Source organism: Dendropsophus ebraccatus, chromosome 2 (assembly GCF_027789765.1).
Source record: "Dendropsophus ebraccatus isolate aDenEbr1 chromosome 2, aDenEbr1.pat, whole genome shotgun sequence".
Taxonomy (NCBI): Eukaryota; Metazoa; Chordata; class Amphibia; order Anura; family Hylidae; genus Dendropsophus; species Dendropsophus ebraccatus.
In genome coordinates this window covers 133,982,148-134,002,665 of record NC_091455.1, presented here as the reverse complement: position 1 = coordinate 134,002,665, position 20,518 = coordinate 133,982,148, and the positions used below count along the sequence as shown (strand labels likewise).

The 20,518-nt window shown below is 39.8% G+C and overlaps 1 protein-coding gene across 1 annotated transcript in view; it reads right to left on the bottom strand.

Annotated features, from left to right (window-relative positions):
• ULK4 (unc-51 like kinase 4) overlaps positions 1 to 20,518 on the bottom strand; it is a 653,509-nt gene that overhangs the window by 168,638 nt on the left and 464,353 nt on the right. Inside the window, exons 32-33 of the mRNA XM_069959686.1 lie at positions 6,659 to 6,822; positions 3,092 to 3,190 (exon numbers count right to left, since the gene is read on the bottom strand). Coding sequence (XP_069815787.1) covers positions 3,092 to 3,190; positions 6,659 to 6,822 — 263 coding nt within the window. The remainder of the gene's footprint in view (positions 1 to 3,091; positions 3,191 to 6,658; positions 6,823 to 20,518) is intronic.

Below are 20,518 nucleotides of genomic sequence, written 5' to 3'. Positions count from 1 at the left end.
ATACACATATATATATATACATATATATATATATATATATATATATATATATATATATTTTATAGGCAATTGTATGTCGATGGGTCCCGAAGAAGGAAAAAACCTGAGCCATTTTGTTACTAATAACACAAAGACATTCTTATAATTGTTTGGAATTCACGACGTGATGGAATACTGTAGTGATTCTCTAAGAAGCCATGTGAACACTGTTGAGGTGGTCAATGATACTGCAGAAAGAAGAATTGTTCTGATGAAAAAGTTCAATAAATGGTTAGGAAGGAACAACAAAAACAATTCTTGTTGAGGGTCATCCAGCATCACAGAAAAGTTGTCAGCAAGCTAACAAAAGAAGGAATTGTATCATTCAAAGTTGATCAATATAACACATTTTGTGATTTTTAGTTTTCCCAATAGAAATAATTAACATAAAAAAGAAATCATATTTTTTGCCCTAACAAAACTTAAGTGTGCAACCTCTAAATATTATCCAATCTTCTTGAAATTTTTCATATATAACTTTTTCAGACTCGGGCGTGAGCAAAGTCATATGAAATTTACATCTTTGGAACAATGAAACACCCTATAGTCCTCTCTATGCATTAACATGCCCAATTTGTAGACTTACAGTGGGGAAATGCAAAAGAGTAGAAAGCTAAAAATTACAGATATGAAATCAGCATCCTTTGTCCTGCTAACAGATGACTTTAGTTTAAGGGTGTAGGGAGGGTAGGCTTAAGCTGACAGATAACCTTTAAAGTGTAACTGTTGTTATAACTTTTGTTTATTTATTTATTTTTTTAACCAGCACAAGTCAAACAATCTGCCTTCAGGAGACTGGACCTGGATTTCTGGTTAGTTCGGCTATGTTTTACAGCATGATAATTAAAAAAAAAAAAATTAAGAATGTAAATTGAAAACTTGCTTTAGATCACATCTACTATTGATTTATATTTTAAAAGTTTTAACAACAGTGACACTTTAACCCCTTCACAGTCAGTAATACGTACATGTACGGAATGTACATATATGTTCCTGACACTGAAGGGGTTTGACGTGTGCAGGACACTGCAGTAAGAGCGGCCCCGCACACATCAGTGTCCCGGGAGCCAGGGGTAATGATAGGCAGCTGCGATCCCACAGCTGCCTCTCATCAACCCCTTAAACACTGCTATCTATAGCAATCACTGCATTTAAGGTACTCAGTTACAGAACAAGCTCCTGTCACTGAGTGATCGCAACCTTCGCAGCCATGTTGCGGGGGTCCCAACTGCTTATATCGGCAGGTGGGGGTAATTCACTTACCTCCCTCCTGTCGGATCAGCCATCTGCGGATAGCATACATTGCCGATAATACTGATCTATGCTATGCTAGAAAAGCTATATAAAATGCATATCAATGTATTCAGACTGACCTATAGAATAAAAATAAAATGTCAGTTTTACCATAAAGTGCATTACGTAAACAGGGACCCCCCTCTCCCAGCAATTTGCAAAAATGTATTTTGATAAATTATATTTCGGGGGTTCCATCATACATGTTATGGTAGATCAAAAGGGGCCTTTACAAAGTACACCTGTTCCTGAGAAAAACATCCCCTTACATGGCCCTGTAGCTGGAAAAATAAAAAAGTTATAGCTCTTAGAAGACAAGGAGGAAAAAACGAAATGATAAATGATTGCCAACAAGATTGTTTATCGTTAACATGAAATCGTTAAACATATTACACAGAACAATGGTAGTTAGTTACGATCGTTATTTTGATCATCGCTATGATTGTTTACTCCCAGCAAAACAATGGCCAATGTGCAATTACACTGAACGATTAGTGAACAAATGCGGAACTTGAGCGAACGAATGTGGAATTACAGTGAACGATTAGCGAACAATTAACGATAATTTTAGGTTCAGATCTAAATCAACAACATATGAACAATTTTTGATCGTTGCCAGCAATTACGCAGAATGATTACTGTTTAAATTCGAACTATATAACGATTTTTTGCACAATAATCGTCCTGTGTAATGGGGCCCTAAGGCACTGTATATATTTTTGCCATCTGCAGCTGCCGTCTCTTATCTCCTCTCTGCACTGGTATCTTTGTGTAAAAAAATAAGTTTACAACAAAATAGTGAGTGCAGACACTTTCTCTCCTAATATACACTTATTATGGGAAATGCACATATACTGCTATTTTCCTCAATTTAGTAGATCAGGCAGGCTTCACTTTCTCTAAAAAACCGTGACGTCACGAATCAGAGCAGGGCTGGGTGTAATTTCTATGAAGCGTTCAAGCAGGGGGCACAGTATATGGAGAAATTACATTGTAATTTCGCCACTGGGGACAGTCATCAATAGCAGCTTGTGCACTCACCGGGTGGCAGGAAGAAACTCCCTGTCACCCATCCATCCAGCACCAGCTCCCCTAGCCCCCCCCAAGTACCCCCTACACACGTCCATCCCGCCGGCCGCCCCCTCCCTGCTCTCTCTCCTGCTGCAATCAATGTCTGCGTAGCTCGAGAGACAGCAGGAACCACGATTAGCAGCGCTTTTCCTGCTGCACACAGGACCGGGCAGCAGGGAGAGTGCTGCTGTACTGTGTTCCCTGCTGTCTCTCTCCAGTCACACAGTCATTAACTGCAGCGGGAGAGAGAGCCGGGAGGGCGGCCAGCAGGATGGACGGGTGTGGGGGGTCCTTGGGGGGGGGCTAGGGGAGCCGGTGCGGGATGGATGGGCACCGGGGAGCCTCTTCCTACCACCCAGTGACTGCACAAGTTGCTATGGATGACTGCAACCAATGCCAAAATTACAATGTAATTTCTCCATATACTGTGCCCCCTGCTGGACGCTTCGTGGGAATTACACCCAGCCCTGCTCTGATTCGTGACGTCACAAATTTTTAGAGAATTTGAGGTCTGCCTGATCTACTAAATTGAGGAAAATAGCAGTATATGTGCATATAATAAGTGTATTTTAGGAACTTTCCTTATGTAATAACATATTAAAAAATACATTTTGGCCGCAGTTGTCCTTTAAAATAAGATAAAATAAAATAAAAAAGTTTCAAAAAGGCTGCTTGCCATTGAACTTACCAATTGAACCAGTAAACTAATTAAATCTGTCAGAGGTTTATTCACAATGAGAAGTTCTTCCGCTGTGTGAGTATCTCCACTCTGTCCAGTCTTCTGAGCCTAGAAATGTAAAAAAATGTATAAATAAATATATATATATATATATATATATATATATATATATATATATATATGTGTGTATTTCTGGAATTACTGTTGTATTGTCAGTGTCTTGAAATCATTCACACTGAATTCTTAAGATTAGAGATGTGTAAAGCAAAATGTGTCATAAGTAATTTTCACCTGTATAGCACAAACAACAAAAATAGGATAGCGGATATTTAAATTCAACAAGGAGAATTTTTACACAAAGAGGAGGCAGGGAGTATAATTTTTTTTCTGCTATATTTTAAATTAACAATTGATTTTAAATTATCTTTATATTAAAGGGGTTACCTCGAGAGCAAAAAAAGGTCCTGCACTTCCTCCCTCTGGCCCTCTCAGATGATATTTTGAAAGATGAGAGGAGGATAAGGCAGCCATCACTGTTGCATAGATGGAAAGCAAGTTCTGGAAGGCAATTCTTAAAGGGGTAGTTCACCAAAAAATGTTTTCTTTCAAATTAGCTGGTGCCAGAAAGTGCCAGATTTTTGTAATTTACTTGTATTAAAATATCTCAAGTCTGCTGGTACTTATCAGTTGCTGTGTGTCCTACAGGAAGTGGTCTATTCTTTCCAGTCTGGAGAGAAGGAGGGGTTTTCTCTGGGGATTTTCTACTGCCCTAGACAGTTCCTGACATGGACAGAGATAGCAGCAGAGAGCAATGTGTCAGACTCGAAAGAACACACCACTTCCTGCAGGACATTCAGCAGCTGATAAGTCACAGAAGACTGGAGATTTGTAAATATTTGTAAATAGATGTAAATTACAAATCCCTGGCACTGGCTAAGACCATATTATTTGAAAAAAAAAAAATAATAATAATAATTATATATATATATATATATATATATATATATATATATATATATATATAGAGAGAGAGAGAGAGAGAGAGAGAGAGAGAGCAGATGTCTGGAATAGATGAATTTGGTACAAAAATCTTTAACTCTAGACCTCATATTGTTTAATCATGAAATATCATATACATCCTTGGCAGTGAAAGTACAAGGTGCAAGCTTTTTGTTCTCAAGGCCAGACACATAGTATTTGTCTTTTAATATCAGTATTATTTTCTACAAAAGGGTGAGCTATTAACCATAAGCCATGAAGAAACCCAAGGAAATAATTACTGCTTTCTATTTTTTCTCTTAACCGTTATTGATTGTATGGGGCTGAAATTGTCTTTGACTTCCCTTTGTATACATCAAAGTCATCGCTGATGTAATGGTGGCAAAATTTTTGTTCTGGTGTTCAAAAGAAACCATGACAATAAAGCTGGCCACATATTGATCTAAAGACCAGGCCAATAATAAGGTCATGTAGGGACCAGCAATAAACATGGTGTTACAGCTTCAGCAAGTTAAAGGTTAGTTTTTCAATAATGAAACGGTATCCAACTTTCCAGCAGATTTCCAATATACTTTGTGTATCATTTCCTTGTGGTTTGTCTGCAGTCACTCATTAGGAACCTGCAAGATACCATCAAACATACTGCATCTGCTGAGTATTAGATGCTGCATTTTCTGTTGCATTTTTTTTATGCTGTATGGGATTTTTGTGTCAAATCAGATTTAGGGTGGGTTCACACAGGATGATTTGCAGCAAAAATCTTGCTGCGAGTTTTGCAGCAAGATCCGCTATGAGGTACGGTCCTGCAGGTCTCTGTGAATACATACTAGCAGCAGTCGTATACATTACCTGTCTCCTGGCTGCATGGGTCCCGGCTGGGCAACACACTGATTGGCTGGGCGGCAGAGCAGGAACCCGGGACCCCGTTCAGCAAGGAGCCAGGTAATGTATACAGACAGCGGGAGCTGATTAAGAGGTCAAGGGGCAGGTGAGTTACATACTCGCAGCGATCTTTCAGACTGCTGCTAGAATGTATTAACCTAGCGGATCTCGCAGCAAAATTTCCGCTGCGAGTCGTCCTGTGTGAACCCACCCTTAGGCACCAACTAAGTGAATGGCATCCTGGGAGCAACCCCCGCTGGGGATAATAGAACTGGAAGTTTACAATAGAAAAATGCAGCATAAAAAAGGCAAAGAAAATAATGCAGTATAAAATATGGAACATGTGAAAGTACTTTTATTGTTCACTTTCAGTAGACAAAATTCTTTCCTAGTCATGTGATCGATATTTAGAGAAATAAGGACAGGTTTTTGAGAGCAGACCTGTATGCAGCTTTTTGGTGACTAACGTAAAAGCAGTAGGGTTTCTAAGCAGAGCAGAGATATAAGTTTTAGACGTTGTATACAAATTAGGAGATAAAGCCAACTGAATGTTGGCTTCAAAAGGGGAACATTGTTAGGCTTCTGTAGCCCATGGAACGGCGTATGAGCTTTACATCCTGATTTGCATATAGTTTCCAAAGATCTTAACACTGAAGCAATGGATTGCAATAATAGTTATATCTCCTGATTCACTGTAAATAGTCCTATCGTACACTGCTTTTACATTAGTCATCAAAAGGCTCATGACACATCTCCAAGAGGCAACATACAGTTAAAACAAGACACACAAAATTCTCTGAGCCTTTTCCTCACTTCCCGTCTGAAATTTGGAAATACTGGGAAGGGACTTTTTTAACATTCTCATCACACTCAAAATGTTTAAATATTACAATTTTTAAGCTGACCACTAGAATCCAGAATATATCAACATTTCCTGTGATAGGCAGCTCACTTGTCAGTAAGGCCTAGCTAAGCCAGAGCAGAAACCCTATACACAAACAAGGCTCTGTATTCATCTTGTTTCTTTATGGTGCGTTCACACCTACAGGATCTGCAGCTGATTTTCTGCAGCAGATTTCATTTAAATAACTGAACACAGCATCAAATCTGCTGCAGATCTGCTGCAGATCCTGTAGGTGTGAACGCACCCTTAAAGGGAACCCCCCAATACTTTAGTGCTACCTGAAGCATGAGTTATCAGGGTGGTCCCAGTGACATTAGCTTGCTCTACCAGCCTTGACTGATCTATCTCTCCCAAAACCAAAACAGGGAGAGACCTATCAATCAGGGTGGGTGGGGTGTAGAGAAGCCAATGAGGACTGCCCCTGATGACTTGCAAAAATAATGATAGGTTCCTTTTAAAATGTAAAAGAAACTATTTGGCTCTACTCATACCACCCAGGTATTTCAGTCTGTTTTCAGAGGATTTTTGAAGTAAAAAAAAGCATATGGACATGTGCCACTATGGATTACATTAAGATTCAATGAACCCTTGACTGCCATTTCTTCTGGCATAGTGAGAAAAAGCAGCATACTTAAATTTCTGGGAGTCAATGGGAGGACAGATACAATCTGAATGAGAACTAACGTCATCTGTCTTCCCAATGTGTGACATAACCTGGTAAAGTATACTGTGTATATAGAATATACTAACATACTTTATATATAATATAGTAAATGTACTTTTTCCCATACCTGAATGACCACTCGTACTACACCAGATGTGTATTTCAGAATACAATGCAGAACATCGAGTAGTGAAAGGAGCTGGGCATTAGCAGCTTTTAGTCGACTTTTGTCATCATCCAGATACAACGCTGCTGTTTCCACAATTAAATTTGAAACATGATGGACCAACCCTACATATATAAAACATACATGTTAAAAAAAGTAATATGCAAAATATTAATTTCATTTTCCTATTTGATATAAAATATAGATGAGACATGAAAGGAAAAAAAAATCTTTGTTTAAGGCTATGTTCACACTACGTATATTTGAGGCTGTATGTTTGAGGCTGTATAGCAACCAAAACAAGGAGTGGATTGAAAACACAGAAAGGATCTGTTCACATAATGTTGAAATTGAGTGGATGGCCGTCATTTAATGGCAAATATTTGCTGTTATCTTAAAACAACGGCTGTTGTATTGAAATAATGGAAGTTATTTACCGTTATATGGCGGCCATCCACTCAATTATAACATTACGTGAACAGAGCCTTTCTGTGTTTTCAATCCACTCCTGGTTTTGGTTGCTATGAGGACCTGACATGAGGACCAAATACAGTCTCAAATATACATAGTGTGAACCCAGCCTAAACCTGCAACAGACTACTTATGTTCTAGCCTAAAGGATCATGGGTGATATGGGTGTTAAATGCATGTCTTGATGTAAGGAACAATGTTTTGGGTTTGGGTGAGCACTGAACTGACTTTTTTATTGGTATATAAACTATATTTTGCAGATAATTTCTACCAAAATAGAAGTGGGTCCGCTGGGTTAGGGAAAGCCATCAAGCAGTGAGCATTTAGGAATGAGACAAAAAAAAAAGAGAACTAAAAAACATAATTTTGGTGTAACCTATAGACCCCCTAAAGTTACTAGGTAGATAGGTCTTCTGTATAAACATATGGGGGACCTTTATCAAGACTACCATACCAGTATGCCACTCTTAAATAAAGCTTGCCCTCTTTTCCCTGGACAAATTTACAAAGAGGGCAAGCCAAATAGCACAGCTTTCCAGCCCTGCGCTGGGCGCAGGCATTGTGCAGAAATCTACACCTACTCTAAAGTCATTTTCTAAGTGTATCAGAGATTTGTATTGGACTGAAGGGTGGAAACCCCACTTTAGTTGGAGCCAACACTCTCAGAAGATGACCCAAACATAATAACTATCTGACTTGCTCGGGCCATTTAATTACTTAGAGCCAGTGCCTGTCCGATCAGGGATACTTTAGCACGTCATTTTGATGTAACTGTACCTTGGAGTAAGAAATCATGGTGTGAACTAGCCCTAAGTTGTGCAAACTGTTTATCAAAATTTTCTAAATATAGTTAAAGAGTGCAAACACCCATTTGACAAATTAGTCATACATTTCCTCTTGAAGGGAAAGGAAAGCCACCTTTCCAATGTGGTGTGAAAGCTATTTTGCATAACCTTTCTTCCTAGAACTCCCGATGGAGCAGGAACGGCCATTGGAAAACAAACAAACAAACAAACAATAGCACCAAAAGTCCATCTTTGAAAGGTCACACAAAACATATAATTAAAGCAAACCAGCCATGTCTAAAGGCCCTATTCTACAGAACCATTATTGGACGTATTCGGCCGTTATGGCCAATAATCGTCCCTTGGAATAGGAGGCAATGATCAGCTGACATTGTTCACGTGAAGTCTTATGTCTTTCAACATGTTAAAAGACAAACGACTCATACAGCAACGATCTGCTGCCGCCGCTCTGTGGAGCAGGAGCGGTGGCTGCAGACCGCTGCTATATCCTATGGGCTGCCCGGACGATCTAGCGATCACCTGGCAGCCCCCCCGCACCTCCCCCCCAGACTCACCCGCTCGCTGATGCCGCGTGTAATAGCAGCGGCAGCGAGCGGGGAACGAGGAGCAAACGAGCGCTAATAGCTGTCGGCCCATGTAATAGGGCCTTTAGACAGCCATGGCTATCTACACAGCAGAGAAGCATGGCTGAAATGGTCAGGTATTGCACACAAGGGGCTGAGATTATCACACCACTGGACAAAAAGAATGGTGCACTCACCAAATTAGTGGTACCAGAGACTCAGGAGCACCAAATAACTTATTATCTGGGAGTTTCAGTACTAAGCTGCAGGGCCCTTTAGGTACATCTGACACTGAAGCCAGGAGGCCACTATACAACAGGAACTGAAAAGAACAAGCTATGGAATACCAGGGGCTGTAATAAACTAAACCAATAGACTCAAATATATATATATATATATATATATATATATATATATATATATATATATATATATTAGGGAACCTAAACATTTATTAAGTATCTTGAAAATAAATTCACCACAGACAGGGCAGTAAAAAAACTATGCATCTGCAGAAAAACAGTGAATGCATGCTAAGTAATTCTGCTATGGAGGGAGATGCCTGACACAAAAAATTCTTGTCTATACATTGTGTTCAACAATGATCAAAACGCAATGGGGGATAAAAAAAAAATATGCACAGGTAAGATGATAGAGAAGAACTATGCAACAAGCCACCAAAATCTACATAGCTTATGCTCTGCATAATAAGTGATGGATTGTTAATAATTTATGGAAGCATATATAAGCTATAATTCTCAAACGTTTACAGCTGACACTGAGTACATTGACTAAGTGAGTCTCATATTATGCACACAGGCAAAACTGGTATATGTGGGATCAGGGCCGGTTTTAGACTAAATGTGGCCCTGGGCAAAGTTGAAGGTGGGGCCCCATATGCTGAAATATTGTAGCAACAATTTAAGGTCCCCATACATTTTACACTTTTGTTGGTGGTAACTGCTGCTCGTGGTGGGTTCGGCCATCAGTGTAAGGTGTATGGGGCTCTCTGGACAGTCTGACAGATGACATCAGTGGACATAGGGGGTCGGACTTGATGGAAAATCAACACCCAACCTCTTTGTTGTCAGAGAGATAAGCCACCATCAGATCTGTCTGGCTATAGCTTATCCCTCTTATAGAGGACACAGGAACACTTATCTGTGCCGAACATTCCTGTGTATGGGTGGACGGGGCCGGATGGGAGAGAGAATTGTCAGCTGAAGGATTGTTCAGCCAGCAGCTACTGAAAGTGTACGGACAGTATAAGGGCCGTACTACACGGCCTGATATTCCGGAGAAGTGAGCGCCAATCTAGTAGAATGGAGCTCGCTTACAGAGCCAACCACATGGCTCAATTATTGTGCAGCAAAGGCTGTATATATATAATTTATCATTAGTGATGTCTGTGCAGCCCTTGCTGTATATAGTAAATAATTAAGATATATATATACTACCTGATCACGTTCCCTGGTGTCCTCAGGCCTTGTCTGTGGGATCCTCCAGTCACCGCAGCTGCAGCTCTCACTTCTAGTCCCCTCTCTGAGGTGACAGGCCGCTCAGGCAATCACTGGCCGTAACAAACAGACAAAGCCTGAGGACACCAGGAACATGATCAGGTAAGCAACAGCTTTATTATTTTATATGCACATCAGCCAATGATTTTTAAACTTGCCAAAAGAAAACGATCAGTTGATGATTGTTGTTTTTATTACACAGAGCGATATCGTCCGGATTCGAACAATTTTCGCTCCTTGTATTAGGGCCCTTATTCACATTGAGTCAGTTCAGAAGGTTACATGCCGGGACTGCCGCTACTGCCGCTACTGTACATGCCAGGACTGCTGCTACATGCCGGGACTGCCGCTACTGTACATGCCAGGACTGCCGCTACTGTACATGCCAGGACTGCCGCTACTGTACATGCCAGGACTGCCGCTAGTGTTGTAAACACAAGAACTATTTATATGAATTGTTTTAAAAAAAAAATAAAAAAAAAATCACTATATCAGGACCAAATATCACCTCCAAACTGTTATTGAAGAAAACACACTATATACAGGCCAATATTACTACCATAGAGTGACCACAGCGTAATGACTCTATATACAGACCAATATTAGAACCATACCATGACGCCACATAAAGACTCTATATACAGACCAATATTACCACCATAGACTGACCACCACATAATGACTCTATATACACTATATACAGACCAATATTACCGCCATAGACTGACCACCACATAATGACTCTATATACAGACCAATATTACCACCATAGACTGACCGCTACATAATGACTCTATATACAGACCAATATTAGCACCACACCATAACCGCCACATAATGACACTATACATTCTATATACAGACCAATATTACTGCCATAGACTGACCACCACATAATATAGTTCTGTATATAATGCATACATAGAGTAATTATGTGGCGGTCACTCTATGGCGGTAATATTGGTCTGTATATAGAATGTATAGTGTCATTATGTGGCGGTTATGGTGTGGTGCTAATATTGGTCTGTATATACTGTAGAGTCATTATGCAGTGATCAGTCTATGGTGGTAATATTGGTCTGTATATAGAGTCATTATGTGGCAGTCACTCTATGGCAGTAATGACTGTATATAAACACTATATACAGACCAATATTACCCCCATAGACTGATCACTGCATAATGACTCTATATACACTATACAGACCAATATTACCACCATAGACTGACCACTGCATAACGACTCTATATACAGACCAATATTACTGCCATAGACTGACCACCACATAATGACTCTATGTATGCATTATATACAGAACTATATTATGTGGTGGTCAGTCTATGGCAGTAATGACTCTATATACACTATATACAGACTAATATTACCCCCATACAGTGACCACCACCAGTGACTGAATACCACCTTATTTTTTCTCAATAAAACACACCGTATTGCCTTAGTGACATCATCATACACTATACATAGGAGCTGCAGCCAATCACCGGTCACCGGCAGCAATTACACAGGACTGATGAGGCCGGACAATGGCTGCAGCTCCTATATACAGTCTATTCACTTCTACACCTCTGCTGGACAGTGGAGTCAGCAATGCTAATACACACACACACACACTATACTATATATATATATATATATATATATATATACACACACACTAACACATCCATGAAAACACATACAAATCAAAACCATCCAGTCCATACAGTCCACAGACATGTAACACACACTACATTCACCCCTCATACACCTACATTTATACACACTACACACTACATATACAGTATACTTACTACCACTAGCAGCATGCTGGGAGTAATGGTGCATCCTCTAATGTCCATGCAGCAGCAGCAGGCTGGGATCCTCACACTGCAGCCTGCAGCCCTCTCCTCCATGTCCCGACTGCTGTAATATTACACCATGTGACACAGAGGAAGTCACAAGGTGCAGTGAAGCTGGAGGGAGGGGGAGGGGAGGAAGCACACTCCGGAGCAGAGCGGGTCCTGCAGCCTCTATGTGACCCGATATCAGCCATCAGCTGTAGCCAGGGATCACTGCCAGAGGCTGCAGGACGCTGTCTGTGCACTCCTGCCCCTGACACATACTGTAACTGCCGTAGGGGGCCCCCAGGGCATGGGGGCCCTGGGCATTTGCCCTGTCTGCCCCCCCCTAACGCCGGCCATGTGTGGGATGAGATACCTGAATAACAAGAAAAGATTTTTAAATTCATACTGATTATGGTCAATAAAACCTTTTACATGACACAATGACTAGCATTTTTAGCATTTAAAAGGGTGAAAAGACACATGCCACAGGTGTTAGATGCCAGACTGGCAACCCCAGAGTGCAATCGTGGGGTGGTGATCAGTTAAAATGGCAGCCAGAGGTCTGCTGAAGACCTCAATGTCTGCTATATTAGCTCTGCTAATATAACCTGCCTCATCTAGGCTTATCCTGGCAATGTGACAATCTAACTAATCAATGCAATTGCATAACATTGTCCAGTATAATTGATTGACTTAAAAAGTCCCATGGAGACTCTAAGGACTAGTTCACACTTTGTATTACAGCAGCCGTTCTGTGACATGACAGAATGCGCTCTGTAAAGTTAACCCAGGAAGAACATCACTTCTTTTAAGTTAGAATGTGGGCACATTCGGGTAGGCCCGCACTCAAATTAACCATAGGAGGCTACGTAAAGTACGTCCAGAAAAAAAAAAAGTTGTGTAAATTTTAAGGGATTTTGTTTTTACTTTATTCACTTTGCAATAAAACTGGTATGTAATTCTGAAGGTCAGTATGATTAGTGGTACCCAATTTATATATTTTTTGCAATTTTTATCCTTAAAAGTTAAAACTTTTTAAAAAGACCTCTATAAACTTTTTTTTTTCTTGTACGAAGAAGACTTATAGCTTATTGTTTATGTGATATAAATCCAGGGCCAGCATCAGCACAGGGCTTACCCGGTCAGGTGTCAGGGCCCACAGCACCTCTAGGGGCCCAGAGATGGGGCCAGTGTTCTGATGTTCAGCCCACTCACTGTAGTGCAGGGTGAGCGGGCTGAACATCAGAAGACACAGGAGACAGAGCAGGACATGCACAGAGGGAGGAAAGGGTGAAGGACTCAATCACATGCCACAAAGGTCCTCAACCTTACAGTTGAGAGAGCAGCCCAACAGAGGGGAAGAGGGAGAAGACTGAACTGTAAGTGCTGTGTCTCAGTGTCTGAGTATGTCAGTATCAGTCACTCAGTGTCTCTTTCAGTGCAAGTCAGTCAGTCATTGTCTCTGTCAATGTGTGTTTGTGTATGTTAGTCTCAAGTGATTGTGCATAGTGTATGGATGATGGGTGCATAGTGTGTGGATGAGGGACCCACTGAGGCTCTGTCACCCTAGGCCCTGTAAAAGTTCGGAGGCGGCCCTATATACATCATCAGACCAAAAATCATCAATTGTAGCATTTGGTATTATTCTAATTTTTTTATTTACGCTGATCACTGTGAATGACCAATAATGTTAATTTTCAAAGTTCAGACAATTATGCAAGCAGTGATACCACTTTTTTTTTTTTAACATATGTGAAAAAATGGGAAATGGGGGGTGATTTAAACTTTTATTAGGGATTTATTTTACTGTAATTTCTTACCTCTCTCATTTACTGTATTTTTTTTTTTTATTTCCCAAGGGGACTTTAATAAATTTAATTAGATTGTTTATACTAATTAATTCTATGCCTCAGACAAACCTAATTGGCTGTGGCACTATGACTACAATGACACCTATAGAAGACCTCCGACAGCCATAGCAGCTGATTGGCACCCTATTATTGTGTTGTGGGGTTGGTGACTGGAACCCTGAAAATTCACTCTTTGCATACTGTGATGAATATTGATTGTGGCATTTAGAGAATTAAACTACAGGGATCGGACGGAAGTTCGCACCCGATAGTTGCAGGCAGGTGTCAGCTGTATCCTACAGCATATAGTGCAGGATTTGTTTTTTTCTTATAAATATTTTTTTATTTTAATCATTAATCCTTTACACAACAATGAATCTTACAAAACAAAATATTACTTTTCTTCAAAGCAATGCAATTATCAAAACCAAGCAATTATAACATATACATACAAAACCCATCCCTAGCCCCACCCCCATGCACCAGGGAGGAATAATAATAATAATAATAATAATAATAATAATAATAATAATAATGATGATGATAATAAACACCAATATACCACTACTTATTCCTTATAATATATTTCACATTTTTTTCTTGTAGTTTTCCCAATTAGCTAGGGGTGTCTGAGGAGATCCACCTACGAACAAGTACTAGCTTGGCATAAAACAACCATCTCAGAATTACTCCTAAAGGGGAACTCTGGATAAGAAAAACTTGTTTTCTATTAAAAGTACATTAAAAGTTATATAGATGTGTCTGTACAATGTATTACTGTATCTGTACAGTTCTACCACACTGGTAGCTGATAGAAATCCAGGAAGTGAAAAAAATGGCCCCTGTGCCAATTCACATTGTCTCCTGCTCCCACTCCTATACCCCCCCCCCCCCTTAGGAGACAAATCTTCCATGCCTCTGTCTCACATTGTGTGTGTTTGCTGATGATGCAGACAGTGGGCATGGAGTGATCTCACAGGAGGCTTGGCTGGATAACCCAATCCCCTGACTGATTCACCATCTCTGACCGAACAGAAGCAGCTGCTGCACTAATTTTACTAATTGTAATGGATGGGGGCTGTGAGGAAAGCATTGCATTCTGGGAAATGCCAAACCAGGAAGAACAGAAACACAAAACAGAGAAAAACCCCCCCAAACAAATTGATTTTTGGTAGTTTCAAAACTGGGATAGACAGGTAAGTAATGCATTATGCTTCTGCAGAAGTTTCATTTTTTTAACCTCTACCTGGAGTTCCCCTAATAGGACCACCTGGGGCATCCAGGGGATTATTATCTTGAACTTTGTAAAAACATTTAACGTTGTCCCACAGGGGAGCAAAACCAAGCAGTCCCTTCACCCCTAAAAGTATTTTCATCTCCCACCATGCTGTTATTATAGATCTCACAAGGGCCACTCCATATAAGGTCCATCTTCCAATATTCCTGCCTCCAATTTTTGGCAGATATCTATTGACTGACTCACATATCTTCCACCCAATTGGTAAAGAAACTATTCTGAAGGGGGGAAGTAATCCAATAGATCTGAGAAACCAGGGAATACACTGCTCAATCCCCCTTTATCTCTAGGGAGACAAAGATGTTCCAGCTTCATACGTATTCTTTGGAATTTATCCCCCAAAAGAATAGGAGAAACTCCTACTAAAAATAACTTCGGTAAACAAACCGCTTTTATTAGAGTGATTATGTTTGCTTTAGTAATGGGGAGTTTCTGCCATATGACTGCTTTCCTTCACATTTCGTCCACCACAGGTATAACATTCGGCACATTAAAATCCTCCATATTTCTGGAAATTTCGACCCATAGATATTTAAAGCTACGCCCTGCTTAAGAGTCTTCAACTGACCAAAATTCATCTCAACATTCTCGTTTAAAGGCATCAAAACAGACTTTGGCCAGTTGATAGATAACCCAGATATTCTACCCATCCTCTCCAGAATTTCCTTAATTCTAGGGACCACAATTTCTGGATTCTTCATGTATAACAACAAATCATCTGCGTATAACGACACCCTATACCCTTCGCCCCAAATCAAATCAGATTAGGATCCGATCTTATAGAGATAGCCAATGGCTCTATGCAAAGGGCGAAGAGCAAAGGGGAGAGGGGGCATCCTTGACAAGTTCCCCTGCTCAGGAGGAAGGTGTCTGAAAACATACCATCAATTAAAACCTAAGCACTAGCTTTCCTGTAGAGTAGCTTAACCATTTTAATAAATGTATCACCAATGCCCAACTGCCTCAAAGTTTCCCACACGAACTCCCATTCCACCCTGTCGAGGGCCTTCTCCACGTCCAATGACAGGATGGAGTGAGAGCCCCCTCCCCACCAACTGCACATTTTCCCATAGTCTTCTGATGTTATGTTTCGCCATATGGCCCACTATAAACCCATTCTGATCCTCATGGATAATCTGGCCCATACCTGGGCCAGCCTCTCCGCGTGGATTTTTGCCAGCAGCTTTACATATGAGTTAATAAGAGAAATGGGGCAGTATGATTCCACAAACAATTTATCTTACCTTATTTAGGAATCACAATTATCATTGCCTCATACATGGATTCAGGTAAAAACCTTGTTTCCATTGAATCCACAAATACCTCAAGTAAAGCTGGCAAGAGTATTTCCCTATGGGTTTTATATACACGAAGAGGAATACCATCACTCCCCGATGTCGCCCCCACTCCCGAGATCTATCCAGTACCTGAGCCAATTCTGCCAAAGTAATAAGACTATCCAGCATCTTTTTTTTGATCCAGGGTGATCTTGGGGAATCCCTAAAAATCCCTGGAATCCCTGGAAAAAAAATCCCTAAACTCTTCTATGATTAGTTAACGCTGGTTAACTATCTGCCCCTTTTTGGATATAGTGCAGGTTATAATTTTTAGGATCCTACACAGTGAACAGCTTAAAAAAATGTTGTTAATATGTTTTACAAGTAAGTGAAGGCAGCGGCAAAATAGTTTACCAGACAAAGGTTGTCCGTTGTTTTATTATGTTCTCAACAAATTTGTAAATCACTTCATTTACCAAAAATTATTCCTTACTCCACATCAAAAAAGCGCAAAAGTCTTGGCTACTAGCTGTCTCACTTTCCTGTCCGCTGCCTGTTGTTAGAAAAGTCCGTCTCTAGGAACATAAAGAACGAGACAAAACAAAGAAGTGGGGGTCTTAACTATTGCTTCATGCAGGAAAAATACATAGCATGTAAGCCGAGACTGACTGACTGCTTCAGAGGATCCACACTGTGCCTGGAAGCCAAATCAAAGGTTTCCTCTTATTGCTAATCACCCATAATGCTCTAGGAAGCTGTCATTTGTAAAAAATACTTGTGTACCTACTTCTGTATTTACACAGTGCTCTCTTCCTTTTAGTCTTTAAGCATGGTTTCATCATTAGCAGCATTTCACTGTATAGCATAACTCCTTCTGGTAGGGGTTCATAGGGGCTCAATAAAGTTAGCGAGGACACTAAAATCCTCATGTCACCACTATAAAGCATTAATATACCGAATGCAGATTTAAAAAAAATCTTTTGAAAAAACACATACACTTTAAAATTAACACTCCCTGTTACTGATAGATCTCCCCCTTATACATTCATACAGTTTTAGAAAACCTATCCAGGAGTTTAGTGGCAATAAACTGTTTTCATTCCAGTGCTCAATCAGTACTTACCAATTACATGCTAATCAGTTCTATTGTGTGAAGAAAATATCAATGTGTATAAGCAGATAAATATTTCTAATGGAATCTTTCACCATAATATGTAATTAAATTGTATTCTGTGTAGCGAAATGTCCCTTTTATTACATATTTTATTCAATACAATTAAGATGGTTTTTACCACATTTACTATTTTGGCTTTTGTAAGCTCAAACGTTGGACGGACTGATTAGAACTGACCAAAACAAAGGGGACTTTGTAAAAATGATTTTTGTGAAACTGAAATAATTTGTTAATCACTAAAAGCTCTATAAGTTCAATCATCAAACAGTATATTTTAGGGCAGAACATTTTTTTAGGGCAGTAGTTTTTTTTAACTAAATACACCCTGGCGCTATTATCAATACATGGTCTTTAAAGGAAAAGTCCATCGAAAATTTTTATTAAAGTATTGTATTGCCCCCCAAAAGGTATACAAATCACTAATGTACACTTATTATGGGAAATGCATTTCCCTGCACTTACTACTGTATCAAGGCTTCACTTCCTGGTTAAAATTGTGATGTCACGACCCGCTGGAACTCCAAGAGCTGTACGGGCTGTGGCTGCTGGAGAGGATGATGGCAGGGGGACACAGGACACTGGAGGGACACTAAGCATCCCCCTGCCATCATCCTCTATATATTATATATTATGGCCAACAGACTACTTCTATTATGTCTTTGTATGACTTAGAGATTGCACAGTGGTGTCACATGCTCCGGCATATGAGCTGTAAAATGAAAGAGCCAGGATATAGTATGTTAGTGTTAATACAATACAGCAGTGTCTTAAAAAGATTTAATCAATTATGAAGAAAGAACAGTATTTCAAAACTAAATAAGCCTTCACTTGTCGATCACCCAAATACAGTGCTAGGGAAATGTATGCTTCATATTTGGCCACCAGATGGCACTGTGTTATATTTGTGTGTTTGTGGATTTAAAAAAATATTTATATTCAAAAGTTTACACATTAAAGGGAATGATGTTCAGGCAGCTGGTCATTGTTTCATTTATCATGCACCATTTTAGGGCATGTAGCTTTCAAATTTTATGAAGTGTAAATTATGTGAAATGAAAAAAAAAACAAAAAAAAACAAAAAAAAAACAACACTTTTCTGCACGTAAAAGTGATATTGACGTATGACAGGTAAGATATATCCTACGTTCTGTGGTTTGCCATTAACAGATATTATGCCTTACTGTGGTAAGTACATGAGCACGGTTAATCTCACAAACAAAAATATAATTTTTTTTTTTTTTAAAGGGGGGGAGCTGCAGAAACATAAAGAACGTTTTCATTAAATAGACAGACATTTCCATGTCATTCCATCTACTAACAATAGTCATCTTATTCTTGCACATTTTTTTTCCTTTGTGAGCAAGTGTAACACAGTAAAAATCTGTAAGGCATAATGGGAGACAGGTTCTAATTGAATCAACGAAATGAAAATAGAATATTAATTTTGTACCAGGCCTGTGTGTCCGCTCTTGTTATATGTTAGTACCACACTCCTTTCATTGTTCTATGACAGGTTTTGCTGCATTTTTCATCTATAATGACTTTCAATGTCATTTCACCTCACTCGCTCTTAGCCGCCTCTCCAGAACTACTCTTCTGTATCTCTCTGCTGATTGGATTCTCATTCTCTGCCCTCCAAACATATTGTTACAAGAAATTGCTGTCCAGCTATGTTCTGGCTTTTTTGAAAATAGTCCAATTCTAATGGTGTTTGTTTCCTATTAGGGCACAAGTGCACTTTCCACACTCTTGTCGCACCTCCGCAACTTTCATTTAAAAACCTTCAGAAATAAAATAACTAAATACAAAGTGTAAACTACATTTATTTTCTGTGTAGTCATGATGGAAATATCCTGGGATAGTTCTATTTAGTAACATACTATTCTTTTTAGAGACATCATATATATATATATATATATATATATATATATATATATATATATATATATATATGTTATTTTTATTTTCTAGTATACATATGTATCTATTATTGCTATTTTTAAAGATTTGACACGACCCTCAATAAAATGTATACTAACTTCTGGCAAAATGTTTTCTCCATTCCTGACTTGGTTCTGTTGTCTGTTGGTTTCCATTTATCAGGTGACAAATTGTTGTCATAGCTCAGAAGACATTAAAGTGACACTGTCACCTCCTTTTTGCATTCTGACATCTCTACACAGGTGTAAAGGGTAAATTTAGCGTTTTTCATACCTTATTTTATATCATACGTCATGGTGCTTGTTCAAGTAAAAAGTCATCTTTTATCAACTGCAGATTGTGTTAATGCTGTGAGGCCCCGCCCACAATGCCACAGTTGGCCCCGCCCCCTCGTCGGCCATTGGAACAGGCTGGCCGAAAGGTCTAGACCCCACCCCCTTTACGTCGGCCAACCAATGGGTGTCAAGGGGGCAGGGCCAACTGTGCGGGGGGCGGGGCTAAGTGGCGCTAATGCCGCAATGCCACGCCCACTTAATACAATCTGCAGTTGATAGAGGAAACACTTTTTACTTGAACAAACACCTTGACGTATGATATGAAATAAGGTATGAAAAACGCTAAATTTACCCTTTACACCTGTGTAGAGATGTCAGAATGGGTGAAGAGGGTGACAGTGTCACTTTAAAGCTAAACTGTTTGGTAACATACAATAAACTACTATCTGTGGCCAAGGCTAAGGGTCCTATTCCACGGACGACCAGGGCCCGATCAACTATGTAAATGAGCGCTGATATGCTAGATCGGCGCTCGTTTACTAGGCCTATTCTACGGCCCTACAATCATTTAGCGAGAGCTGCAGGGACATGGTTACCGGTGTTCTTGCAGCCCTTGTTTCATACTTTACCTGTCCAGGCTGCAGGTCTGAAGTCCCATGGGGGACTTCTAGTATAAGTACACTGATCTCTCATTGCGATCTATGCTGCATAGTAATACAGCATAGATCGAAGAGATAGGCACAAGATTGCTTCCGGCTGCTGCAACCGGAAGCAACCGAAATGAGCCTGGAACAACGCCATTACG